The sequence below is a fragment of the Pan paniscus genome, chromosome 19 (genome assembly GCF_029289425.2).
Source record: "Pan paniscus chromosome 19, NHGRI_mPanPan1-v2.0_pri, whole genome shotgun sequence".
NCBI classification, from domain to species: Eukaryota; Metazoa; Chordata; class Mammalia; order Primates; family Hominidae; genus Pan; species Pan paniscus.
This window is the reverse complement of record NC_073268.2, coordinates 93,358,503-93,385,922: the sequence shown is the minus strand read 5'-3', so window position 1 is coordinate 93,385,922 and position 27,420 is coordinate 93,358,503. Positions and strand designations below refer to the sequence as shown.

The 27,420-nt window shown below is 56.0% G+C and overlaps 1 protein-coding gene across 2 annotated transcripts in view; it reads right to left on the bottom strand.

Moving 5' to 3' along the window:
• The window catches only part of SEPTIN9 (septin 9), a 220,269-nt gene that overhangs the window by 167,837 nt on the left and 25,012 nt on the right, over window positions 1–27,420 (bottom strand). The window contains exon 2 of one of the 2 annotated variants that reach the window (XM_003818283.5): window positions 26,356–26,412. In XM_003818283.5, the coding sequence (XP_003818331.1) occupies window positions 26,356–26,412 (57 nt within the window). Of the gene's footprint in view, window positions 1–13,190; window positions 14,094–26,355; window positions 26,413–27,420 lie in introns of those variants that run through there. The other variant, XM_003818285.5, reaches the window with a different exon arrangement.

The window sequence follows — 27,420 nt, the reverse complement described above, 5'->3', positions numbered from 1 at the left end:
TTTGCTTATTGGAAAACACCACTAAGAAAATGAACAGGCCGGGCATGGTGGCTCATGCCTGTAAAACCAGCTCTTAGGGAGGCAGAGGCAGGAGGACAGCTTGAGCCCAGGAGTTTCAGACCTGCTTGGGCAATACAGCGAGACCTTGTTCTTGAAAAAGGAAAGAAAATGAACAGGCAAGCCACAGACTGGAATAAAATATTTGTAAAACACGTATCTGACAAAAGATCAGTATCCAGAAGAAAAAGTCAAGCAACCCAATTTTAAAATGAGCAACAGATTTGAAAAGACATTTCACAAAGGAAAAATATATGAAGAGCCAATCATGAAAATGTGCTCAACCGCATTAGTCATCAGGCCAATGCAAATTAAAGCCATAATGAGATGATACCACTACACGCCCACCAGAATGACTAAGATTTCACAGAGTGACAGCACCAAATGTTGGCCAGGATGTGGAGCAACTAGAACTCGTATCCATTGCTGGTGGGAGTGTGAAATGGAAGGGCCACTTTGGGAAAAGATCTGACAGTTTCTTATAAAACTAAACATATACCTACCCTATACCTACTGTAGGTGTTTCTACAGAATAAACGAACGCCTATATGCAAAGAAAAACTTGTACAAGAAGAACCAGCGTAACAGGTTTACTCACAAGAGCCTCCAGATGGAAACAGCCAGGGGTCTTTCAACAAGAGAATGACTAAAAACCCACAGAATGTTCACACAGTGGACGTTACTCAGCAATAAAACAGAACAAATCGCTGGCACCTGCAGCAACATGGGTAGCTCTAAGAAACACTCAAACTGGCAAAATTATTTCATGGTGAAAAAAAAGCACAATTGTGGTTGCCCTGGGGAAGGTGGGGGCTGTGATGCACCTGGAGGGGCATGAGGAACTTACTGGGGTGATAGTGATGTTCTATGTTCTGGTCAGGCTGGGATACACGTGGATACATTTGTTAAAATTCAAAGAACGGAACGTTTCACACCTGTGCATCTCAGGTTATATACATTTTACTTCAAAGAAAAACAAAAATAATCACAGACAAATGCCGGACTCTAGTTAATGAAATGCAAACTGAGGTGTTGACAGGATGTTGTGTGCTGATTTCTGCAGCTTATTTTAAGTGCATCAAAACCAGCGTGGATGCTGGTGGCCAGAGGGATTTGTGGTGAAGCAAACAGCAAAATGGTTACTGTGGAATCTAGGTGGTAGGTGCATGGGTGTTTACTTTAGAATCTTTCATGGTTTCTTTTTTGTGGTTTTGTTTTGTTTTTGAGACAGGGTTTTGTTCTGTCGCCCAGGCTGGAGTGCAGTGGCACAATCCCAGCTCACTGCAGCCTCAACCTCCCAGGTTCAAGCAATCCTCTCACCTCAACCTTCCGAGTAGCTGGGACTACAAGCCTGCACCACCATGCCTGACTAATTTTTTGTATCCTTTATAGAGATGGGATCTCACTATGTTGCCCGGGCTGGTCTTGAACTCCCGGGCTCAAGTGATCCTCCTACCTCAACCTCCCAAAGTGCTGAGATTACAGCCATGAGCCACCACGCCCAGCCCTCTTTCATCTTTTCTATGTTTGAAAAGTTTTACGGCAAAAAGTTGGAAAAATGTAAAAAAGATTGAAACCTATCAATCAAAAATAGGAAAAATAAAATAAAAGAGATGGCAGGAGACCACCCCCTTTCCCCCTAACTGAGCTTCCAACCCTCTCTTTCCCCGCCCGGTTAGGACAGGAACCCCAAGGGCTCGGGCCCCCGTGCCTGTGCGGGGAAGGAGGCACCTCCGTGCCTGTGCGGGGGCTGGTCATCTGCCCTCCGGTGCATTCTCTGCACTCCACTTCCCCTCGCCCGCAGTGAGCAGCCACAGTTGGCGGAAACTACACCCAGGCAGCCTCTGCCCACAAATTCAGTGAAAATGCAAACCCCGCAGGAGCTGGACTCTCGAGAGCTTGTGGCGCCACCTGCTGGAGGAAAGGCTTTCTGCACCTGAGTTCCTCTCCCCTTCCTCGCTGCCACCCGCCTCCCTGCCCAGGCTGGGCGGGTCCCCTCTCTGCAATCTCGGGGCATTGGTGCACGGGAAATGCCCAGTGCTTCATAACCTCCCCCCACCCACACCTCAACATCCAGTCCTCAGTGGACACCGCCCCCCCTCGACAAACATATCACACAGGCACAGTCCAAGACCACCCATTCCAGGTGGAGCATAAGCCCCAGTGCCCATCACCCCAGCCTCTTCCTCTCTCCCTCTGACGCAGTGACATAGGCCCAGGACACTGAAGACCCTTGACTTTATAAACATGCTGAAGTCAATCATTCTGAAGCTGTAGTTTTTATTATTTTTATTTTTTATTTTTTGTAAAGACAAAGCCTTGCTATGTTGCCCGGCCTGGTCTGGAACTCCTGGGTTCAATTGATTCTCCTGCCTCGGCCTCCCGAAGTTCTGGGATTGCAGGTGTGAGCCACTGTACCCAGCCTGAAGCTGTAGTTCTTTAAGTATTGTCAACAGCAATACCCATCCCTCTGTGAGCAGCAGGGCCCGCTGGCATGGCTGACAGCCCTGCATCACTGCATCGAATCTGCTGCCTGGGACTCCAGGTGAGCTCCGATTCCCAGCTGGAGGGACAAGCTGTGTGGGGCTGGGCAGGCTGGATTGCGGGAGACCAAGCCCAGACTGAGGGCCACAAGCCACGTGAGCACTGGGGCCGGGCAGGGACAGCGAGGGAGACAGTGCAACCCTGAGGAAAGACAAGGCCACAGAATGGAGAGGCCCAGGCCCAGGGTTCCCTTCTGCTGCCGGACAGGCATGCCTGTGCCTCTCCCCCAGTCCCCGTGATGGTCAAGCCACGTGCTCTCTGAAAGGCAAGCGAGGCTCCTGACAGCAGGCTTTAGGCTTTAACCAAATTGTCTGTTCTGCAGGGTGAGCTGCACAGGTGCCCCCACTCCCGACTTCTTTGAATCCCTGTTGTCTCCAAGTCCTACCCATCCTTTCCAGGTGAACAGAAACACTGCCCGGGGAGAACAGACGAAGAATCCAGGAAAGGCTGCCCGAGAGCCTGGCTGAGCCCATGCCATCGCCAAGAGCAGCGCCAAAACTCAGGAGCTGGTGAGATGATGGCTCAGGGCCCACATCAACAGGAGGGGGTGTCAGTCCCCTGATCAATGAGTCCGTGTCTCACCACCTCCTGCCATCCACACCTTGAGGGCCACAGCCAGCACATGAATTGGAGCCGGCTCCCGGCACCTTCCTTCCTACACCAGCTCCACAATGTGAGGTGGGGGCCCGCCCCCAGAGGCACCCGGAGCAGCAGGTGCTCCAAGAGGGGGAAGTCCCCCCGAAGCCCTCTCTCACCCATGGCACAGGACACAGAGGGGACAGAGCATCAGGAACACCCAGCGATCACAGGGGTCTGTCCCGAAGGGGAGGAGGCAGGAGGCAGGGAGAGTGGCTGGGAGGCTAGTCTTGGAGTGTCCGCCCCCCATTCCGAGGGAGAGGAGGGAAGCAGAAGGTGAGCACAGGGAGCCCGCCCCAGCTGGGGATGGAGCGGGGGCTGCAGCTCGACTGTGTTGCCTGGAGCGGGGGCATGGACTGCAGCCCCCACCCACCTGCCTGGCCAGTCCAAAGCCACCCCAAGTCTGGAGACCTCACTTGTCCTGCTCACCCCTCCCAGGGATGGTGTCCAAACCCCGCAGCCTTGGCTGGTGCTGTAAATATGGGAGGGAGGTTCTGCCTCACCCCAGCTCCAAGAGCCAGCCAAGAATGTTCTGGATATCTGTACCTCGCCCCGAGTCAGAGGCTGAGAAGAAACCTGGAGGATGGTGGGACGGTGGACAGCAGTCCTCAGGCACCAGGCACCAGGGTTCCTGCTTGGGGATGGGGGCACCAGCAGGTGTTAAGTGCATCACACCAGGGCTCACCATGACCCTGCCCGGAGACTCAGTATCCCACGAAACAGGAAGGAACGAGGGACGAGCGTGCTTCCTCCTCCAACACCCCAGCCCCTGCCTTGAGGCTGCCAGGCACCCAACCTTCCCAGGATCCAAACCACCTTGGCCTCACCCACGGCCAAGTGTACCAAACCACAGCCAGGGCCACTGGGCTCAGACACCAAAAGCGCTCCTCCTAAAGCCGGCAGCCACCAGGGCAGCACAGGGCAGTGCAAGGCTGGGCAGGGCCGGCCACTGTCAGCATCCAGTGGCCTCTGCTGGATGCTGACGGGGGCAGCCAGGCAGGTGGGTCCATCCAGCAATCAAAGAGATCCTCCCTCTCCAACTTCCTCTCTAAAGAGATCCTGATCCTCCCTCTCCAGCTGCAGGGCCTGCAGCAGCCTCCTCCCTAGCAGGCCTCCCTGCCTGCCCCTGGCCATTCTCAGCAGCCACAGGGCACTGAGGTCCCACCATAGTGAGAATAAAATCAAGCCCTCACCAGGGCCTCCAAGGCCCGGCATGACCTGGCCCTGCCTGTCACATTGGTGTCACCATGGCCCGTCTCTGAAAACACACTCCAGCCACTCCCACCTTCCCCAGGCTCCGGCCTCGGGCCTTCACACCTGCTGTTTCCTTTGCCAGGTTGCTCTTCCCTTGGATTTTGGCCTGGCCGGGTCCTTCTGGTCATTACAGCTTCAGCTCAGTGTCACCACTCAGAAAGGGCTTCCATTAATCCCCTCACCACACACACAAATACACACCCCCTAGCAACCTGTTCATAGCTTCTTCACAGCCCTCATCTAAAACCACCTATGAATTTGCTCATTTGTGGGCTGCCTGACTCTCAGTTCCGACTGTTAAGTAACAAGCGGTCAGCGACTGTGTCTTTGTTGCTCCTCATTACAGGCCAAGCACCTAAGAGAGGGGCTGCACATAGTAGGCCTCAATAAACATTCACCAGACGGGCCAGGCGCGGTGGCTCACGCCTGTAATCCCAGCACTTTGGGAGGCCGAGCTGGGCGGATCACTTGAGGTCAGGAGATCGGGACCAGCCTGACCAACATGGTGAAACCCCATCTCTACTAAAAATACAAAAATTAACCAGGCATGGTGGCGGACGCCTGTCATCCCAGCTATTTGGGAGGCTGAGGCAGGAGAATCGCTTGAACCTGGGAGGCGGAGGTTGCAGTGAGGCGAGATGGCGCCACTGCACTCCAGCCTGGGTGACAGAGTGAGACCCCGTATCAAACAACAACAACAAAACATTAGCTAGAAGAACTAAAGCAGCCTGCCTGTGTCTAACAGGAACTTAAGAGCACAAGATGAACTCAACCAAAGGACACACACAGCAGGCATTTCACAGCTGACACCTGTTGGTGGAGGGAGATTAGGAAAGTGGGGAGAGGCAGTGCCTGGGCACGGGGACACCCTGGGCATGGGGATGCCCTGGATACAGGGACACACTGGGCACGGGGACGCCCTGGGCTCGGGGACACCCTGGGTATGGGGACACCCTGGGCATGGGGATGCTCTGGATACAGGGACACCCTGGGCACGGGGACACCCTGGGCATGGGGATGCCCTGGATACAGGGACACACTAGGCACAGGGACACCCTGGGCACGGGGATGCCCTGGATACAGGGACACATTGGGCACGGGGAAACCCTGAGCATCGGGATGCCCTAGGCACGGGGACGCCTCCTGCCACCTGAAACCCCGCAGCCCCATCACACCCGTCTGTTCCAGCAAATCGGTCCAAAGAGCATTTTCAAGCTTTCACGGCAAAGTTTCAGAGCCAGTGCCTCTTCGCTGATTTCGAGGGTGTGTTGTTTATTCAGTGTTCAAGTCAGAGTTTCCCCATTTAGAAAAAAAAAGAGGAGGGTGGCTCCACGGATGGAGGTATGAGGGCGTCCACAGGCAGAGGGAGTCTCCGGGCTGAGATCTGCGCCACTCTCTGTCCCAATTTCAAGGCGTAGCCTGGAGCCCAAATCAGTCTCCAAACGTGGGCCGCTGGTTAAGAGGAATCTCCCCACCCATGATCCCCTCCCATACCCAGCCCCCACTGCCCAGAGCATGCCAGCCTTGCCTGCCCTGGCCTTCAGGACCCCCTCAGGGACCCTCAGGCCCCCAGTCAGGGTGGGCTTGAACTAAGGCAGCCCCAGAATCTATGCCAATGCCCCTGCCAGTGGGAGACCCTGGGGAGCACCGTGCGGGACGCATGGGGCCAGGCGGGGGCACACAGCGAGCGGCTTCAGAAGCTCTGGCCGTTCGGAGTGGGGGTGGTGCCCAGAGCAAGAGACGGGCCAGGAAGCTGGAGTGAGCAGGTAGGCCTCAGCCCCTGGTGGGAGCAGGCCGGGTAAAAATAAACTAACCTGAGGGCAGCAGCCAGCGAGACCACTACAGGAGGGGTGGTGGGGCCGGAGGGGTCCCAGGAGCCCAGGAGAGGGAGGCATTGCCAGAGGTAAGGTCGGCAGATGAGAGCCAGTGCTGGTAGGATTCACTTGCTACAGCAGCTATGTTTTATTCTTTTTTTTTTCTTTTACACATGTTCCTGGGGCTCATGGAATTTACTAGTTTATTATAAAGGATATTACAAAGGATACAGGGGAAGAGATGTGTAGGGCAAGGTATGGGGGAGGGACGCAGAGCTTCCATGCGCTCCCCAGGCGCTCCACCCTCCAGGAGCCTCCACATGCTCAACCATCCAGAAGCTCCCGGAACCCCATCCTTCTGAGTGTTCACGGAGGCTTCATTACGAAGGCATGATTGATTCAATCATTGGCCGCTGATGATCAGCTTAACATTCAGCCCCTCTCCCCTACCTGGAGGTTGCGGGGTGGTGCTCAACCTTGTAATTCTACCTGGTCTTCCCTGGGAACCATCCTGAAGCTGCCAGCTGGTCTGTCAATCATGAGCATCCAAAAAGACATCACTTTGGAGATTCCAAGGATTTTAGGAGTTGTGTGCCAGGAAATGGAGATGAAAACCAAGTGTATATTTCACAACATGACAGTCAGTCTCTTTCAACCACAGCCTTACTTCCTGCTGTGCTGCTGGCCTCAGCCCCCCGCGCCCCAGGGCCTTTGAACACATTGCCGGTTGCCTGCAGCGATCGCCTCTGCCTGCTGGGTTTGAGCCTGGTTTACTCCTCATCCTTCTGCGCTCAGCCCGAAGGTGTCCCCCCGAGGCAGCCCTCCTGACCTGGTCCTACGAACCCCAGGTCCTGTCCTGCCACTGGTCCCCTTTGTCACACCTGTCACTTCCTGTGTTTCACGTTTACTGATGTGGTCTTGCACTAGTGCAGTCCCATGAGGGCAAGGACTGTGTCTGGCTTTGTCCTCCACGGGACCCCAGTGCCAAGTCCACAGGGAGCACCCAATGCTGAATGAATGAATGAGTGACCGGCAACGGAGGTTTATTTTGTCATGTTGGGGGTCAAAGGTTGCTGGGCGGACCACGTGGGTGAGGTTGGGTGGGGAGGGAAACAGAGATGACCCCTTGGAAGAAGGGGTAGGAGGCGGGGAGGTGGGTGTGGGGTGCTATATAAGGATGGCAAGTGCTTCCAGGGGTGACAAGCCAACCCCTAGAGCACCAGGCAGCAGAAAAAGGCTGACACCCTCACGTACCACTTCCACTTAGGGAGTGAGGCCAGGCCTCCGGGAAAGCCAGCTCCCCATTGCTAGGAGAGCCCCAAGGGAAGCTTCATCAGCTGCTGAGTTGGTCACAGTGGAACCCCATGTGGTGGGTGGGAGGGGTTTGAGGCACAGGGGTTTGGGTGGTGGCTTCAGGATGGAGACTCGTGTCCAGATCATGAGGGGTGGCCCCAGGGATGACCACCTCCAAACAGGAAGCAGACAAAGGCACAGATGGCAGAAGCGGAGGCAGAGAATGAGCTGCAGGGGCTTCCCCAAAGGGAGAGCCGAGCAAGGGGACAGGCTGGAAACACTCAGCCTCCATGGCCTGAAGCACAGACAGCTGGTCTCACACGCAGGCCGGGCAGCCACACCACCTAGAACAAGGGGCATGTCCGCAGGGCAGGCCTCAGGACGCCCCGGGCTGGCCCTGCCATCAGCCTAGAAAGACGGCCCAGGCTTTCCCGGTAGGGAGCATGTCCAGCCAGGTCCTGGGCAGGAGCTGAGACTCCCTGGCTAGCCTGAGAGGGGATGATCGAGTGCAGGCCCAGCCCGGGACTTCCCCACTCCTCCCCGCCACCCAGCGGAACCAGCTGGGCGTGAGAAAAGAAGAGAAGTGAATCAAGAGCCCAGAGCATGAGGCTGGACCAGCCCTTACACCACATGCAAAAATCAACTCAACTTGCATCAAAGACCTAAACTCAAGAGCTAAAACCACAAAACTCTTAGAAGAAAACACAGGGGAAAAGCTTCATGACGTTGCATTTGGCAATGATTTCTTGGATATGGCGCCAAAAGCACAGGCAACAGAAGAACAAATAGATAAAGTGGAACGTCATCGAAGTTTAAAATATTTGCATATCAGGCTGGGCGCGGTGACTCACGCCTGTAACTCCAGCACTTTGGGAGGCCGAGGCGGGTGGATTACTTGAGGTCAGGAGTTCGAGACCAACTTAGTCAACATGGTGAAACCCCGTCTCTACTAAAAATACAAAAATTAGCTGGGTGTGGTGACGGGTGCCTGTAATCCCAACTACTCAGGAGGCTGAGGCAGGAAAATCGCTGGAACCAGGGAGGTGGAGGTTGCAGTGAGCCAAGATCATGCCACTGCACTCCAGCCTGGGCAACAGTCAGACTCCATCTCAAAAAAAAAAAAATTACATATCAAAGGGCACTAACAACGTGGGGAGAAGGCAATCCATGGAATGGCAGCAAATCATAGGTCGGATACGGGATTAGTATCTGGATATTAATCTACAGATCTCCTAACACCCAGCAACGACAATCATCCAAATCAAAGACAGGTAAAGGACTTGAACAGACATTTCTGCAAGAATATGTGCAAATGAGCAATAAACACGAAAAGATGCTCAACATCACTAACCACTGGGGAACTGCAAATCAAAACCACAAGGAGAGACCCCTCACAACCATGAGCTCTGGGCAGGTAGGAAGACGCCTGGTGGGGAGTTGCCAGCTCCGTGCTGTCCTCAGAATTCCTGCAGGGGCTAAGCCCGACCCCGACACCTCACCAGGAGCACAGAAACGAGTGGAAAAGGCCAACGGCCACCCCAAAGGGCCAGAGGGGTCCAGCAAGGGGTCTGGGACATGGAACCATTCTGTGCATCCAGACACACGGGGACAACAGGGGGATGAAAGGTGGCCCCTAAAATTTACATCCACCCCAGAGCCTATGAACATGGCCTATTTGGAAAAAGGGTCTTTGCAGACGTTATGAAGTTAAGGATCTTGAGATGGGACCATTTTGGGTTACCCAGTGGGCCCTAAATCCGAGAAAGACTGTCCATATGAGAGACAGACAGGGGGAGATTTAGGGCACAGAAGGAGGCCCCGTGACAACGGAGGCAGAGGTCGAGTGGTGTGGCCACGAGCCAAGGAACGCCAAGGGTTTCGGGAGCCGCCAGAAGCTGCCAGAGGCGAGAAGCAGGCTCCCCCTCGGAGCCTCCGGAAAGAACCAGGCCTGCTGATGCCGTGATTTCGGACTTCTGGCCTCCAGAACGGCGAGAGAAGAAATGTCTGGTGTTTTGAGCCACCCAGTTTGTGGCACTTGGTGATGGCAGCCCCAGGAAACCACTACAGGGACCAGAGTTCCCACGGGGCTGGGCAGGAAGCGGGTGCAGAGCGCGTCAGGCCAGGCCTCTCACCTCGGAGATGGAAAAGCAGAGCTGGAGAGGTTGAGACCAGACAGGCACCGCGCGTCCAGGGATAAGAACTCCCAGGGGATGGCAGAGGCCATCGGGGACAGCACAGCGAGGGACAGGAGGGAGGGGTGAGGGCTGAGGCACCGCCCTCCAGGAGGCCTCGGTTCCCCGCCCACTGATGACCCAGGAACCCTGTAAGAGGAGCTGGGCTTTACCCTGTGCCGTACTGCATCGGATGGACCCTGGTGGGGACAGACGTCCAGCGACAGCGTGGCCAAGCCCCCTCCAGGACCCCCGGCCTGCATTCATGACCATGCACAGACGGTCACTTCCCCTGCCTGCAGCCCTCCCTCGTGGCCTGTTCCTAGCCTCCCAGCCCAACGGAGCTCCCCAGTGGAAAGTTCCCTTCTTGGAGACTCTCTCCCTGCTGAAATACAAGCTCTTGGAACAAGATAAAACTGCTTAATTTGTAAAAGCCACAAAGCCGGTCCAGAACAAAAAAAAAGCTCCGACCCTTGGCTGGAAGGAGTGGCCTTCCATGCCTCAGCGGCCAGTCACCACTCCATGACTCATGCCGGCCCTGCTGACAAACCCTCCAGCACCTTCCCAGGGGAAGGCCACAGCCCCCAGGGAGGGCGGGAGAGTACCCAAGCCCCCGTTCACAAACCAGACCGGAGCCAGACACTGCCGAGGGAGGGACAAGAGGGCAGGTCTTGGGGCTCCGAAGCCTTCCCTGGGGCCGGCAGACCACCATGGACTCACCAGGGTAGGACCACCCCCTCCCACAAACCCTTCCTGGGCAGCTGTAGAGCAGCCTGAGCTGGACACGCCTCACACGCCAGCCCAGTGGGGCATGAGGCACCCACAGCCACGTCTGGAAGTCAGCGGGCCGGCGTCTGCCGGGCAGGCCTCTGTCACACAGGCATAGCGTCCTCCCCATGGCTCCTCCTCAGGCCAGAGCATGCATGGGGATCAGAGCAGCTCTCGCAGTGGCTTGCGGCCTGACAACGCGGCGTGAGCCACGCCCTGCAAAGAAGAAGAGCCCCTCAGTGAGGGAAGAGGCGCCCACAAAACTCAGGACACGCGCAGAAACCCGCAGGAGGTGGGGGCGCTGCCTAGGGGCCGTGCCGCTCCCACCCCTCACCTTGCAGATTACGGAACTGCGGCCCAGAGCTGCCGAGTGGCTTGCTCAAGGCCACCCAGCAGGGACAGGAAGGAACTCACTTCCCCAGGGACTGTTTGGGAGTTCAGTGACAATTAAAGACCAGCGCTAAAGTTTGCCCAGGACGAGAACCTCATTAAGGGAAACAGCTCCGGGACTGTCGTGTTCCTTCGGAAGGCAGCCAGTTTACAACTGAGTTTCTAAAAATGTACGTTTTCTTACATGAAAACACATCCGAATGGGATTTTGTAGAAAGCATCTTTCATCAAGGCACAGCCCGAGGGGAGGTCCCCGCTTCATCCCTGGCTGTGCTGTCCTCAGCCAAGGGCAGCAGGGATCAGAGTGGTCTCTGGGGCACAGCACTGGCTGCTTTCAAAGAGTGTTTTGTTCTGTTCATGAAAAGCCCGTGTTTTGTGAGCCTGGGAGGGTGCCATCACTTCCAGCTCCCCAGGGAGCACCACCCCCAAACCCACGCCTCTCTGCTCAGCTCTCAGATCCCCTGCTGGTCACCCATCTGGGCCTCGGCTAGATCATCTATAAAGTGAAGGCCGAACCCGAGGCTCCCCGAGGCCCCTGCCAGCCAGGCAGGTGGAGTGACGTCCTCCTGGGGCTGGTGGCCCAGGAGGCAGGGGACCCACTGTGGTCTGCCCAGGCTGCCTGGTGGGGTGGTCACTCCGAGGAAGGCTCCACTGTGCAAGCCTGACGAAGGTCCCTCTCAGCGATCCCTGCCCTGCGGCTCCTGCTGGGCCGAGAGCAGGACACTGGGCTCCACACCCACCCGTCCCAGCGGGCCTGAGCCCCCGAGCTCAAACAGATAAGATGCAGTTTCACTGCCGCCCAAGCCTTCTGCCGTCTCCCCTGGCCCCCTCCTGAGGTCCGCCTGCTGTGCCCGACTGGGTGTGCTCAGTGGCACAACACACACCCGCTCCACCAGTCCCAACGTGACAATCAAGATGTGGCCCTGAGGCCGGGCGCCGTGGCTCACGCCTGTAATCCCAGCACTTTGGGAGGCTGAGGCGGGCGGATCACGAGGTCAGGAGATCGAGACCATCCTGGTTGACACGGTGAAACCCCGTCTCTACTAAAAATACAAAAAAATACGGCGGGCACTTGTAGTCCCAGCTGCTTGGGAGGCTGAGGCAGGAGAATGGCGTGAACTAGGGAGGCGGAGCTTGCAGTGAGCTGAGATCGCGCCACTGCACTCCAGCCTGGGCAACAGAGCGAGACTCCGTCTCAAAAAAAAAAAAAAAAGATGTGGCCCTGGGAGCAGTGGTGGAGGGGACCACACGTCCTAGAGAGGAGCCACCGAGATGGGCCTCCCTCTCTCAGGCCTCTCAGGGACCCCCCAACACACACATAGTGGCAACCAACAGACCAGGGCCCAAGGCACGTAGGGGTTGACACTCTTAGCGACCTCCTGCTCCGTGGCCCGTAGGTCACTTCAGAATACCCAAAGCCTGGAGCTTGGCTCAGCCACCCCATGTCTCCCAGCCCTGGGCTCAGAGGGCGGCATGAGCGGCAGAAACTGTCATCACTGCTAATTACCGATGACGGCGCTGGCCACGTGAGATGGCAGCCACGGCACCGCATGTGAGTGAAGGGACCAAGGAGGCTGGGCCTGGGAGGGAGGGCCTGGAAAGCTGGGGTGAACTAAAGGCAGGGGAGACCCCTTTCTCTTCATTTGCCGGTTCACGCCCTAATGGGTCTGTGCCTGTGGCAAGAGGGCTGCCAGCGTGAATGGACACATGCACACACATGCACACACACGTGCACACACACGCCAGGCTCCTCTGAGCGCCGGGAGCTTCCCCCTCTATAATCAACTGCCAGGAAGGCACAGAAATGCTATTTTAGGTAGGAGACCGAGGCAGCCTTGAAGACAGACTTTGGCTGGAAGCAAAAAACAAACCACACAGTGGACAAACCAACCACCAGCCAGGTCCAAGTGCCGCCGCCCCAGACCCGAGCCAGGGGGGCAGGTCCCCCACACCCTCCCAAGGTTTCGGTGCCAACAGCCTCAGCATTGACAGTGGCCATGACATGCAAGAATGGCACACTGGAAAATGAAAGGGAAGTAGCCAAGAGAGAGGAGAGCCGAGTTTAAATAAAAGCCAGACTCAGGAGAGCTTAGCTTCTGAGACGGCGTTCATCCCACGAGCTTGGAACCGTCAAAAAGAAAAGAAATATTTCTGTGAAAAATGAGCAAAAGCGCCCTTTGCATGCTTATTCCCCCAAGCATAAATAAAGCCCCGAGTCCAGGGCAGTGGGGGGCGGCCGATGGGGAGGGGGCTGTCTGCGTACCTGAGATCCGGTCCCTCTCCATTCCTACGGATATATTTAGCAGCGGCGGGAGTCCCGGCGTCCCGCTCAGAGGCGGCCTCCCCTTTCTCACCCCCGTCGCCCTCCCTCTCTCAGCCTCCTCCTCCTCCTCCTCCTCCTCCTCCAAAAACACTCTTTGTCTGGTCTAATTTCTTCAATCTGTTGCAATCACGAATGCATCCGAATTACCACATTTCCATGTGCTGATCATATGTTTGTGCTCCAAACTGAAGTAGCATTGTCTCTTCAAAACGGGAGGAAAAAGGGAGCAAAGGAGAGAAATCCAAAAATAGGAGGCAGGAGAGAGGGCCCGAGGTGGGCCCCGAGGAGTCCGGCAGCCCGCAGGGTCTGCCTGCGAGAGTCCCAGAGTCCCGGCCGCCCGGTCTGGTCGGTGGCTGCAGAGGTCCCGAGTGCGGCTTCCGGCAGCCTCCTCTCTCCACCTCCTCCAGCCCCCGCCGCCCCGAGGCTTGCTGCTCCTTTTTAATATCCACTTGGAGATGCTTAACTTAGACTCTTGGAAACCAACTCACAGAGTCAAATTCCTGACGACTTCCAAAGTCTTTCATTTTCCCTGTCCCGCGATGCTACGATTTCCTTGGGTTTAAGGGTTTAAAAAGCGCAGTTCCTGCGTGCCTGCCTCGCCTTCCACTGTCCTGGGCTGGCCCCAGTCCTTCTTCACCCTGTACCCCAACGTGGCTGGGCAGGAGGAACGGCCGTGCCCCAGGCCAGCGTGCTGAGAAAAGGTTCCAGAGCACCTGCCCAGGAGGAACCCTGAGAAGTCACCCCCCTCCGTCCCGTTAGCCTGCAGTGACAGAGGCAGTTGCCGTCCCCGCCCAGGCAGAGAGGGCGAACACGGGACGGGGACTTCCTGGAAGATTCCTACCGCACACGCATGAGTCAGTGAGTCTCGAGCCGTCCCCTGGGAGGGAGCGAGTCTTCCTCTCCGGGAACTCGGGGCCCCACTGGGGGATCAGTGCTGTTCCCCACTGTTCAGCCGGGGTCCTCAGAGGCTGCTTACTTACCTGGGGGGTCCCCACCAGCACATGGTCAGGGTCCATGCTGAGGCCAAGGGCTCAGCAGAGCAGGTGGGGGTTTACAATGTGTGTCCCTGGGGTGGGGATCAGGGGCATCCTCTGTGTCTTTAAGCTTCACCTCAAGGGTTCATTCAAACCCGAGACACGGAGGCTGGTTCTGTTGGCCCAAGCCTGTTTAAAGAGAATGTGTGTTCGTGCCAAGGCTGAGAGCTCAGGCAATCTCTCTGAAAACTCCAGACTGTCAGCTTCTGTTGAGAAAGGGAGGACGCGTGGCCGCACCACGGAAGCCTTCCTGCCTGGCCGCACAGGGCTGGCGTGAGACAGTTCTGCTCTTCAGACAAAACACTTTTCAGTTTGCGCTGCTCCCCAAGGCCCCCAACAAATTTACAATATTTGCACCCCTGTACCTCGACACACCCCGCAGGCCTCTGACTTTACAATCCCTGCCCCACAGAGCCAGGTGAGTTACCTGTGACCAGGTGAGGCCCATGTACAGCCCTCGGCTAGATGACAGAGACAAAGGCCCTGAAGTGCCACTTCAGGCCACAGTCCCGTCCGCTCTCTGCCTGGGATAGGACCCCAAATGCAGTCTCCTTGGCAGAAAGGACGTCTTCCTGGGGGGTGGGGAGGACCATTCCCAGCCTTCTGGGAGACATCAAGCAACCACCTCCTCCCAAAGAGCCTGGAGGACAGCCCCACAGGCAGCCAGGCAGTGAGGGAGGTGGGAGGCTGGGGAGGGAGGGAGGGATCATAGGCACTAGAGAAGGCTGAATAATGGCCCCAGGGATAGCATGTCCTAATCCCTAGACCTGCAAATGGGACCTTGTTTGGAAAAAGAGTTTTTGCATCTGTGATTCAGTTGCGGATCTTGCTGTGGCGAGAGCACCCTGGATGGTCTAGGTGGTCCCTAAAGGCAGTCTCGGTGCTCAAACAAGACGGGGGCAGAGGGAGATTCGACACAGACAGGGATGGCCAAGTGGAGATGGGGCCCGGAGAGATCTGAAGATGCTGGTGTTGAAGGTAAGGGCCATGCAGCCACAAGCCAAGGGACACCCACAGCCACCAGAGGCTCGAAGGGGCAGGCGATGAAGGCAGTGGCCCCCAACCTTTTTGGCACCTGGGATCGGTTTCAGGGAAGACAATTTTTCCGCGGACCAGGGAGTGGGGAGATGGTTTTGAGATGATTCAAGTGTATTATATTTTTTATTTTATTTTATTTTATTTTATTTTATTGAGACAGAGTCTCGCTCTGCCATCCAGGCTGGAGTACAGTGGCACTATCTCAGTTCACTGCAACCTCCGCCACCTGGGTTCAAGCAATTCTTCTGCCTCAGCCTCCCAAGAAGCTGGGACTACAGACGCCTGCCACCGTGTCCGGCTAATTTTTGTATTTTTAGTAGAAACGGGGTTTCACCATATTGGCCAGGCTGGTCTTGAACTCCTGACCTCGTGATCCGCCAGCCTTGGCCTCCCAGAGTGCTGGGATTACAGGCGTAAGCCACTGTGCCTGGCCTTTATTTTTTATTTTTTGAGACAGAGTTTCACTCTGGGATTACAAGTGTGAGCCACTGCGCCCGGCCACAAGCACGTTGTATTGATTGTGCACTTTATTTGTATTATTATTATGTTATGATATATAATGAGATAATTATACAACTCACCATAATGTAGAATCAGTTGGAGCCCTGAGCTTATTTTCCTGCAACCAGACGGTCCCATCTGGTGGTGATGGGAGACGGTGACAGATCATCAAGCATCAGATTCTCATAAGAAGCACGCAACCTAGATCCCTCACATGTGCCGTTCACAATACGGTTCACTCTCCAATAAGAATCCAATGCCATGGCTGATCAGACAGGAGGCAGAGCTTGGGCAGTAATGCGAGCAATGGGGAGTGACTGTAAATACAGATGAAGCTTCGCTCGCTTGCCAGCCACTCACCTCCTCTGTGCAGGCCAGTTCCTAACAGGACCCACGGGGCTGGGAACCCCTGCCCTAGAGCCTCCAGAGGGCTATGCCCAGTGGACACCCTGATTTCAGCCTGGTGACCCTGATCTCGGATGTGTGGCCTGCAGAGCTGTGAGAGGATGGCTGGGCGTTGTTGTGACCCAGACAGCTTGTGGCCACTCGTTACAGCAGCTGCAGGAAACTGATGCAGCGCCACAGACGGAGCCAGGGCTCAGCTCACTGGAGTTGCTTTCTGTTATTCTATTTCTTCCTAAAACATTGTGTTAAGCCAACCACTAACAACCACTGACTCCGATCGGCAGGAATCGCAGAGGTTTCTTGGTTTGTTTCTTTAATCCCTTTTCCAATTTTGAAATAATATTCCTTGTTGGTTTTTCTGATTATAAATGTAATATCTTTCTTTGTATTGAGTTTAGAAACAAGAGAAAAAGTATAAAGCAGAAACCCCAGCTGGGCAAGGTGGCACGTGCCTGTAATCTCAGCACTTTGGGAGGCTGAGGCGGAAGGATTGCTTGAAGCCAGGAGTTCGAGGCTGCTGTGAGCTATAATTGCACTACTGCACCCTGGCTGGGTAAAAAGAGTGAGACCCTGTCTCAAATAAAAAAAAAAAAAGAAGAGGAAGAAAACGCATTAACCTCACTCGAGACTCTCCATACGAACTCCTGCTGTGGGGCAGGGAAGCCCAGGAAGGCCCCACGAGGCTCTGACCCAGCCTGGCTGGCGGTGGGAACTTGGGAACAGCCCCGAGTGAGGGGCCGGGCTATGACTGAGTTCATTCACCCAGCCACCTCCTGCACGCTGTGCACACTATGGGTTTGACGGCCAGGGCTGGAGCACTTGCTGAGCACAGCCTTGACCCTCAGTTTTACCCAGCATGGTTTGGCCTGAGGTCCATCTCCCCTCCGTGCCTGAAAATCCAAACATTTTGGCCCAGGCGGGGGATCACTTGAAATGGAAAACCTGGCAGCACCGATTGGCTCTGAAGAGGCAGGAGTTAGTCATGAGCCGGCTGGGAGGCGAGTGCAGAGGTGGTGAGGTAAGGCCAGCAGAGAGTGGGGGAGGCGAGGGCCAACCTCTCACCACGCATGGTGTAAGCACTAAGGGGGCACCTCACCAGGCCAGCGCAGACCCAAGCCCCTGTGGTGGATCCCCCGCGGTCCCTCCCTCCAGAGGAACACTGAAGAGGTTTCTGTGGTCCTGTCTTAGATTCAGAGGCACATTTGTATACTAAATGCACTGAGTAATCCTACAGTGAGGGAGCCGGGCTTGGTTTAACCCACCTTTTCCCAAATTGGACCAAAGGTTGCTGTCCCAGGAAGGCAGAGCCCTCAGGCCCACGGCTTTGGGAAACTCTGGTTGTGCCAGCCTATGAGCCCAGCTCCCAGCCACCCCAGCCTGCCCACACCCTGGAGTGGGCACTGTTACCCAAAAGCCCCTTCCAGACAGTTCTCAGGGCGGCATCCCTGTCCTTCACCCCCCATAGACCCCTGGCCACTTTTCTGCGACATCAGCATCACTGGTTCACAGCTCCTCTTAATTGCAAAGTGGGGCTCAGCGGCACAGGCTGGGCCTGGCAGGGCGGGAAGGAAGAGCGAAGGCCACTTTGTCTCCAATAGCACTGGCCGGGCTCTGGAAAGGCCGGAACCCACAGACAGGAAGGAAGTGTCACACTCAACCTGCTTTGCGTCAGCCCGGGGGCATCTTGTAGAAAGAAGTTAGGTGGTCGTGGCTGGGTGCAGTGGCTCATGCCTGTAATCCCAGCACTTTGGGAGGCCGAGGCAGGTGGATCACAAGGTCAGGGGTTCGAGACCAGCCTGACCAACATGGTGAAACCTCGTCTCTACTAAAAATACAAAAATTAGCTGGGCATGGTGGCACATGCCTGTAATCCCAGCTATTCAGAAGGCTGAGGCAGGAGAATTGCTTGAACCTGGGAGGCGGAGGTTGCAGTGAGCCTAGATCACGCCACTGCACTCCAGCCTGGGCAACAGAACGAGATTCCATCTCAATAAAAAAAAAAAAGAAGTTAGGTGGTCATTCTTCAGTCTCTGGCTTGGCCTAGGAACTGCTTCTTTTTCAAGATGCTATCAAATGCCTCCTCCATTAGGAAGCCTTCCCTGGTTGCCCCCTCCACTCCTGTCCTTGCCCCAGAACACGGCCCGGCCCTCACGGACAATCCTGACATCAGAGCCTTCTTGGTAGAGATTTTCCTCTTCCATGGAAATTCATACTCCAAACTGAATATGTGTGCAGGATAAGCCCCTGTTTCCACGTGAAACAAAAGTGAAAGGTGCGGGTCACCTGTCTTTCCCTACCCCTTCTCACAACAATCTGGGCTCCACAGGGGCCCAGTAAGGGCCAGGTCCAGTTCAGCCGCCCCAGGTGCACCATCCTGGGCACCAGCGCCTCTGTCCCCTTCCACGAAGCACAGCTTCATCCCCTGGTACCCAGGGGGGAGGGGACACATACCAGGCATTCCCCAGGGTGGACTGTGCTCCCCACACCAGGCCAGGAGGCCCTGGGGCTGGTCCAGCCATCCAGAAAAGGGAGCAGGCGGTCCAGGTGACACTGATGTGGGCAGCAGGGGCCTTCGGGAAAGGGTCTTCATAGGATCGGCCCCACCTTGCTCCAGGAGTACACACTGGGGAAGGGTGCTGCGCGGAGGTGGAGAGAAGGCATCTTTGGCTGAAAGGATGCTTTCTGATGCTCTGGGCTCGGATTTGCTGCCATCTTCCATGTCCCCTCACCTAACACACGTTCCAGTAAATCCTCCATGCTGATGAGCGCCAAGCTATAGAGGATGCACGACCTCTCGCTTTAAAAAGTGACTTTTCCTGCTGGGTGTGGTGGCTCACACCTGTAATTCCAACACTTTGGGAGGCCAAAGTGGGAGGATCACTTGAGGCCAAGAGTTCAAGACCAGCCTGGGCAATATAGAGAAATCCCATCTCTACAAAAAAAAAAAAAAAAAAAGTCCAGGCACAGTGGCTCATGCCTGTAATCCCAGCTACTCGGGAGGCTGAGGCAGGAGAATTGCTTGAACCCAGGAGGCAGAGGTTGCAGTGAACCAAGATCATGCCACTGCACTCCAGCCTGGGCAACAGAGCAAGACTCCACTTCAAAAAAAAGAAAAAAAATTTTTTTTTTGAGACAGGGCCTTACTCCCTTTGCCCAGGCTGGAGGACAGTGACGTGATCACAACTCACTGCAGCCTCAGCTTCCAGGGTAGCTGAACTACAGGGGTGTACCACCACGCCCAGCTAACTTTTTGTATTTTTAGTCAAGACGGGGTCTCGCCATGTTGCCCAGGCTGGTCTGGAGCACCTGAGCTCAAGTGATCCTCCCACCTCGGCTCCAAAAGTACTGGGATTACAGGCATGGGTCACCATGCCTAGCCTGAAAACATTTCTTTTAAGAATTAGCCAGGCATGGTGGCACACAACTGTAGTCCCAGCTACTTGGGAGGCTAAGGCAGGAGGATCCCTTGAGCCTGGCAGGTTGAGGCTGCAGTGAGCTATAATTGTGCCACTGCGCTCCAGCCTGGGGGACAGAGAAAGACCCTGCCTAGAAAGAAAAAAGAAAAAAGAAAAAAAAAAAAAAAAAGACTTTTCCGTTCATTTCCTGCTCATCCTCAGACTCAACCACTGAAGTTTGCTTCCCTGAGTTAAAAATGAAGGAGCTCCGTCCTGGACTCCCTCCTGCTGACCCTGCTACTGTACCTGCCAGCAGAGCCGGCCAAGACCCTCCAGGCTGGCCCCAGCCTGGCCCGCCTACAGCCTCCCAAGCAAGACGGATTCCCAGGCTGAGGCCAGCTGCATTCCTCTCTGGAATCTTTCTCCACTTTTTATTGTGCCTCAAGCTTTGGCTGTTCCTAAATAAATACAATCCAGCTATCTCTGCCCTTGGGGCCGCTGCAGGGTTTACTGGTGCAAACCGCCTGGGCAGGCCTGTTGCTTTAGGAGTCCTTCCAGGTCAGCGTGGAAGGAAACCAAGACAACGGGGAGAAGCGGCCCGGTTGGGCCCAATTCCACTCTCACAGGCTTGTGCTCAGCCAGCCATCCGGGCTGTAGCCTGACAGGAGCCAGAGCTGGCGCTCCATTCCTAGAGGGGGCCCCCGACTGCCCCTGCAGAGCGAGGGAGGTCTGGGGGTGCAGAGGCCAAGGGCCCTTGCAGAGTTTGCCCCAGGCCCCCTGAGTTTAAGCTTCTCTGCAGCCAACGGAAGACTCCCCCGAGAGCGGGTGTCTTTCATCCTGCTTGCTCAGTAGGTGCCCAATAATCGTTCACTGGATAAACAATGAATTTGTGGATCCAACGTGAAGATGATCTAAACCAGCGCCCCCCCATAGAACTCTCCGCAATGATGTCAATGTTCTGTATCTGCCGTAGTCAATATGGCAGCCACATGTGGCAGTGAACGCTTGCAATGTGGAAGGGCTACCAAGGCAAAGAGTTTCGCATTTATGTTAAATAATTTAAACTTAAATAGTCACAAATGCCTAGTGTGTGCCCTGTTATACAGACCCTTTTTGTCACCTTCTTCTCCTCCCTAGAGACATTGCACTCGCCATCAATTTCTTACCCGGGAGGCAAACGGAGAAACGCTACTCTTTAGCCAACGCAAAAGAAGGCCAATATTTGCATTTTAAGCTAGTTTTTTGGGCAATTCTCCCAAGCATCTCCTATCAAGGTCAGTCCAGCAATATTTCCTGACTGCCTGCCACACACCAGGAAAGCATCCCGCCGCGGCTCTAGTCCGAGGCTGTGGAGGACACAGAAATAACCAAGGCCAAGCTGATAGAAGGGGTGTGACAAGATGGCCCAAAGTCACCCTGAGCCAGCTGGGTCCAGGAGCATGGAAGCCCTGCTTTCCAGAGGACAAGTGGCAACCCATCCAGGGGGGCCCGAGCACTCAGAGCCAGGAGCGCAGAAGCAGGGGGCTCCAGGCTGGAAAGCGGTATCAGGGCCAGGCTGGGCGGCAGCACGAATCCACCCTTGAGGCTTTGGGGGCGGAAACTAAGGGCTCTGTGAGTAAGAAGACCCGGCCCAGATCTAATGGAAATGATCGGGTGGAGGGATCCTATCACCCGGTCCCCAGCACACAGGAGGGAAGTGGTAATCGTCCTCTAAATGTTGGCCGTGGACGGGAAGGAGCCACAGCAGGGCAGGGGTGGGGAGGATGGCACCCGCTGGTCCAAGGAGGGATGATGGAGGCCCAACCAAGACATGACCATGACCGGGGCAGCCTGTCCAAGGGTCAGTATGCAGAGGGCGAGTTGATGAGATCTTGGCAGCCTGTTGAGACCTGGGGGTGCTGGGGAGGCAGAGGTCAAGGTCAACTCTGAGATTTCCTGCTTGCAAACCTGGGTGGGTGGCAAGGCTGACATCAGAGAAATAGAGGAAGAGCGGGTAGCTATGGGTGAGAGAGGAAGTAATGAACTAGGTAGGGGTGCCTGCAAGAGCCCAGGGGCAAGGTCCTCGGGCAGCCAAGATGCTGGTGGTCTCTTCCACGACCAGCTCCCTCCACGTGGCACACTTTTGTCTGCATGGCTGGGCATGGGGCACCTGTTTGTCCGACACACTTTGAGCAGCTACTCTGTGCACTGAGGCAACGTGGCACGGTGCCCTGGGGAAATAGTGAGGAGGCACTGCAAAGGCCCCACCCTTCTGGCATTTTCTGTCTCCTGGGGATGGTGGCAGTTAAATAAGTGACAGCCAATTGTCAGGAGAGTTTGGCTCTGATTCACCAGGTGGAGCCAGGCACTCCTGCCGGAAGAGGCATGGGAACTAGCGTAGGATGAAGGGAGGCAGCGAGCACCAGCCCAGGCCCTGCCCCCACAGGGCCCTGTTTTCACACCTCCTTGTGCAGGCGTCCCCTGTGAGGGCAGAGACGCCTGCAGTGCTTGAGGGAGACTTCCTGCGGGCGGGGGTCGTCCATCCACAGCGGCCAGATGGGAGGTGCATCAGCGTCCTGTGGCTGCCATAATGGACCACAGCTGTGGGGCTTGAAAAAATGGAAGCGGGTTCTCTCCCATGCTGGAGGCCAGAGGTCCAAAATCAAGGTGTCAGCAAGGCCACACTCCCTAGGGAGGCTCTGGGGTGGGGTGGGGGGGGGTCCTTCCTTGCCTCTTCCCAGGCGCTCCCTGGCCTGGGGCTGCGTCACTCCATCATCTGCTCCTGCCTTCACTTGGCTCTCCCCGGTGTGTCTGTGGCCTCTCTGCTTCTTTTAAGGACACCAGTTGTTGGATTTAGGGCCCACCCTAATGCAGAATGACCTCATCTCAAGATCCTTAACTACTTACATCTGCAAAGACCCCATTTCCAACTCCCAGGTCACATTCTGAGGTTTTTGGTGGACATGAGTTTGTGGGGGACACGGTTCAACCTAGGACAGAAGGGATGATGGGGAGCACTGGGGAAAAGGCCACACACCCCAGAGGTATTGGAAGATGGAAGAGCAGGACCCAGCGACACGGGATGTCAGGCAGAGGAGTTGGCTCCAAGGATCCCAGCCGGGGTCTGAGGGCCAGAGGGAGGGAAGCTCAGGCACCACTGAGATGAAATGCTCCGTGCACCGTGGGAACCAGGGCAAAAGTCAGCTGGACGCTCAGTCAGAGAGGCGGCTGCCTGAGGCACAGAAAATGAGCGAACATGGGAGAGCCTACCAGAAGGCCACTCGGAAGGGCGCGGTGGTAACATCTAGAAGGGCTGAGAAGCGCGTCTCCACAGCCCAGCCAATCCACCTGGGGAAACACACGTTCCCGGCAGCACTAGTAACAGAGAAGACCTACGGCGATGTCACCAGTGGGCCACGGGACAGGCAAACTCTGCCTCCCCACACGGAGGAACACTTGCTAGCTGCCAAAATAAATGAACCAAGGCTTCGTGGATCTACACGGATAAGTCTCCACGCCGTCACGTTGTGGGCACAGGCAGGGCGGCCACTGACTCCAGTGAGGCACCAAGGACGCGATGCTGATGACGGCATTCAAGAGGAAACAGACCTAGGCTGTTCAGACACACGATGTTGATGACCGTATGCAAGAGGAGCCCAGGCCGGATGCGGTGGCTCACACCTATAATCCCAGCACTTTGGGAGGCCAAGGCAGGTGGATCACCTGAGGTCAGGAGTATGAGACCAGCCTGACCAACATGGTGAAACCCTGTGTCTACTAAAAATACAAAAAAAATTAGCCAGACATGGTGGCGGGTGCCTGTAATCCTGGCTACTGGGGAGGCTGAGGCAGAAGAATCGCTTGAACCCAGGAGGCGGAGGTTGCAGTGAGCCGAGATGGTGCCACTGCACTCCAGCCTGGGCGACAGAGCGAGACTCTATCTCAAAAAAAAAAAAAAAAAAAAAAGAGGAGACCTAGGCTTCTCAGACACACCACCGCCCAGCACAGATGTGCCTGCCCGGGGCCAGATCCCAATCCAGAGGGGCGGGCACCGCAGCAGGAGCTGGGCTGGGATGGAGAGGGTCACCCAGGGCTGCGGCTACACCTGCAATGTCTCACTTCTTAAGCGGGATGGTGAGTACACAGGTGTTTTGTTACCTTATTCTTTACATTTTTGTTTTGTAGCTCTAAGAATTCCATTTTTTTTTTTTAAAGGAAAGAAAGTGTGTGAGCTGACCAAAGGGTTGATCGTGGTGTCATTTAAGCTCTTGCCAGAAATGTCATCCCTGGCCCAGTCCCAAACACAACCTCGAGAAGAGCCTTCATCCTTCTGGGGAGGGCAAGGGTCCCAGACATAGGAGATTGGCCAGATGTGGATCTACAGAGAAGCTGGGCTGGGAGGATGGGATGGCAGACAGTCATCTGGGGAGTGTCAAATGGGGAGGCCGGAGATGCTGGGGCGTCTAGGAATGAACTCCTGCCTGGACCAGGGTCTTAGCAGCAGGGAGGCAGGGAGAAAGACAGAAGCCAAGAAGATGAGGAAAGGGTGTCTCGGGCCAGAGCCCACAGAGGCCCACAGAGGGAGGACCCCGTGTGTCAGCAGGCAGTCCCACGCAAACCCAGATCACCAGCTTGCAGCTTTGGGCTTCAGCAAATTATGCCTTAGGCTTCCAAGCTGAGCTGTGATCGTGGCTGCCAAGTGCTGACAGCACAGAACCAGCCAGTCTGAGCAGAGGGAAGCAACCGCCGGGGGAGGCTGTGTCCATGCAGCCCAGGGTGCCAGGTTCCCAAGATGCAACCCCCACAAGAACTGGGGGACCCTCCCCACCCATTCCACCAGAAGCTGGCCAATGAGAGGGAAGGAGATGGAGAGGCAGATCAGATGCGGAGCCGGAGAAAAGCTCCCCAGAAACACAGCAGCGGCTGGGCTGTCCAGTGGTTAGTGCCCAACATGACTGCGATGGGCAGAGCCCCTCTTAACCACAGCGCTGAATCATGCAGCTGCCCAGGGGCCTCCAGCCAGAGCATCACCCCCCTCTTCCCACATACAGTCCCATCCTGTACTGCAAGGGGCCTCACATGCACTCACGTGGACACGGCATCCCCTCCGCTCCCACTCCCTGTAAAAAGCCACCCTCTCCACCGTCCAGGCCTGGGGGTGCACAGTCCATGGGCACTGCATCTACCTCTGGAAGGCAGACTTAGGAGGCGTCTGTGCTGTCCCCACAGAAGCAAGCTCAGGATCAGAAGCAGGCTTTGGGTCTAGAATTCTGCGGTCTCAGGTGCCAGTGTGGTCTGGAACTGTTCAGTTTCATAGCCACTAGCCACACGTAGATATAAGTGGAAATCCATTTAAAATAAATAAATAATTCTATGCAAGTAAATGAGTGAATAAAGTAAACGTAAACATTTATACTTCGAGTGTGCAATAGACCCAGGCGGCTAAGCGGCTACCATACAGGATGGTGGAGTGCAGATGTATAGAACAGACCCACCATCGCAGAAGGTTCTATTAGACGGAGCTGGTCTAGAGCATGGAGGTGGCAGCTCCAGATGGGCACATGCCCTTGCTCCCGTAGGCGCCCTGTCCTGGCAGGACGGCTGTCTCACCTTGTTCTGAAGGCAGCCCTGGTCCACAGGCGCTCTATTTGTGTGGATTTGACTCCGGGTCCGTGTCCTTTGGTAACTTTTTCTCCTCTAGAATGGCTAAATCATGAAGGCACAGTCCCTGCCTGTCTGCCACCATGATGGCAGCCAGGGGTCTGGCACCCAGTTGGCCCCCAGCACATATGCACAGGTGACCACGCCATCTCTGCTCTTCTCAGAGCTCCTCGTCTCCTAGGGGAGGTAAGTCCATTCATTGCTGTGACCCATCATCCTCTCCAAATAGAAAAGCCACTAGATGGGCACCTGTCCCAGCCTGGCCGCTGGAAGTGACAGCTAAGAACAACGTAGGCTCCCAGAAACAGAGGCACTAGCATGGCCACACTGGGGTCAGGCAGGGGAGATCAGGGACACCCAGTGGGGAGAAGATGACGCGCAGACTCAGCCCTGGGGGGCAAGGGCTGGAGGCAGAGCCCTGACCTCTCTGTCCCACTCCCTTGCCCAGGCTGCACCCAGTGTTGGTAGAGTCCCTCCAAGCCTATAAGCTGTAACTCCTGTCCTGGATGGCCAGCCCCAGAGCTCTGATGGGTGCATCTGTTTCCCTTCCCTACTGGTTAGTGTGGAAAATTTCCAAACACATGGAAAAAGCACAAGGAGTAGCACAGTGACCACTGCCAGAGGCCCACTTATTTCCTCCTAGATAACACCGGACGTATCTGCTCTATCCTGGAGCATCTTCCATCCTGCAAGGTTGCAGGGAGCCCACAGATACTGAACCAACACCGAGAGGCTCACGGCCAAAGCCACCTGTCCATGGCACATCTGTCCCCTCAGCATCTCAAACCAAATCATCCAGCCCTATCTATCTCCTGTTCTCTCCTCTGTCCCGCACACACGGGCTTGCTCCCTGAGCCTGGGGGTGGCTGCCCCTGCCCCCACAAGGATCATCTCCAGCAGGGCAGCGTCGACAGGCCTGGAAGCCACCTGAGTCCAAAGCCGTCAAAGACTGCGTCTCCCTGGGAAATGGGCAAGTGGCCCCACTCATCCAGGGAAGCCAGGTGGGGAGGCAGGTCCCAGACCAGAATGAAGGGACCCCAGCACAAACACACCCATGAGCTGGGTGGGGCCAGGGCGGAGCGAGCCACCTACCTGGGCCACTGGAGTCACCAAGCCTCCGGAGCCGGCCACTGGAGGTCCGCGTGCCTCCTAAAGACAGAGACAAAGGGTAAAGGTCACACAAGGCCACTGGCGCTCTCCCTCCGGGTGGATGGTTAACACCAGGAATGTCCTCGCCTTTGCTCCTGCTGTGAGTTCCAGAGCCAGAAACGGGGCCCATCTGGGGACAGAGGCCCTACTCCCCCAGGTAACCCTGGACCCTGGAGGGATGACAGTCACTGCTGTCTGGCTGCTGGCGGGGCCCTGGGCCAAACCTTCACACACATCCTCCCCCAAGCCCTACTACCCCTGTTTTGCAGATAAGGAATCTGAGTCTCCACAGAGTGTCACTTCCCTGTGGCCACACAGTGAATGAGAGTTGCACACAGGTGAGCCCACGTCCATCAGACTCCAAGCTGGGCTGCACCCAAGCGTGTCTCTGCTGGACGGAGTCTCCTCCTTCCTCCATGTCCACCCGTCTTATGAATCAGGGTTTCCCTACACCAGGGTCTACAACTCACGGGCAGTCCTGACCCAGCCCCCTTCACTCCCAGGGCTGGGTACAGCCGGGCTGGATTTGGGGATGGAGTGGGACAGGCTATTTTTACCTTTTGCCCCAGGAAGGAACAAAAACAGAACCTCAGATTAATGCAGCCTCCCGCGGCATGCACTCCCTCTGCCCACACACAGGCCTTGACCTGGGGCTGCTCGTTGGAGAGGCTCATGGCAGGCAAGTCCTAACTCGAGGAGATTTGCTGAGGTGCTAAGCCAAGCAAACCCGAAAGGCTGCCAGGAGGAGCGGCCCTGGGAGCACAGGCGGCCACCCTATTGCTGTAGAGCACGGCACTCTGGGGATGTCCCCTGGGCAATGCCATACAGCCACCCTTCAGAGAGCTTCAGGGACACATAACCAGCCCAGCCCCACCAACAGTGAGATAAGGGATCAGGCAGACCCAGACACCTCCCTGCATCTGATCACCATGCTGGCTGCTGGTCAAAGACGCCAGTTCCTCCCCGGAACCCTCCAGAGAGGCTCTTGCAGCATCCATCCATCCATCC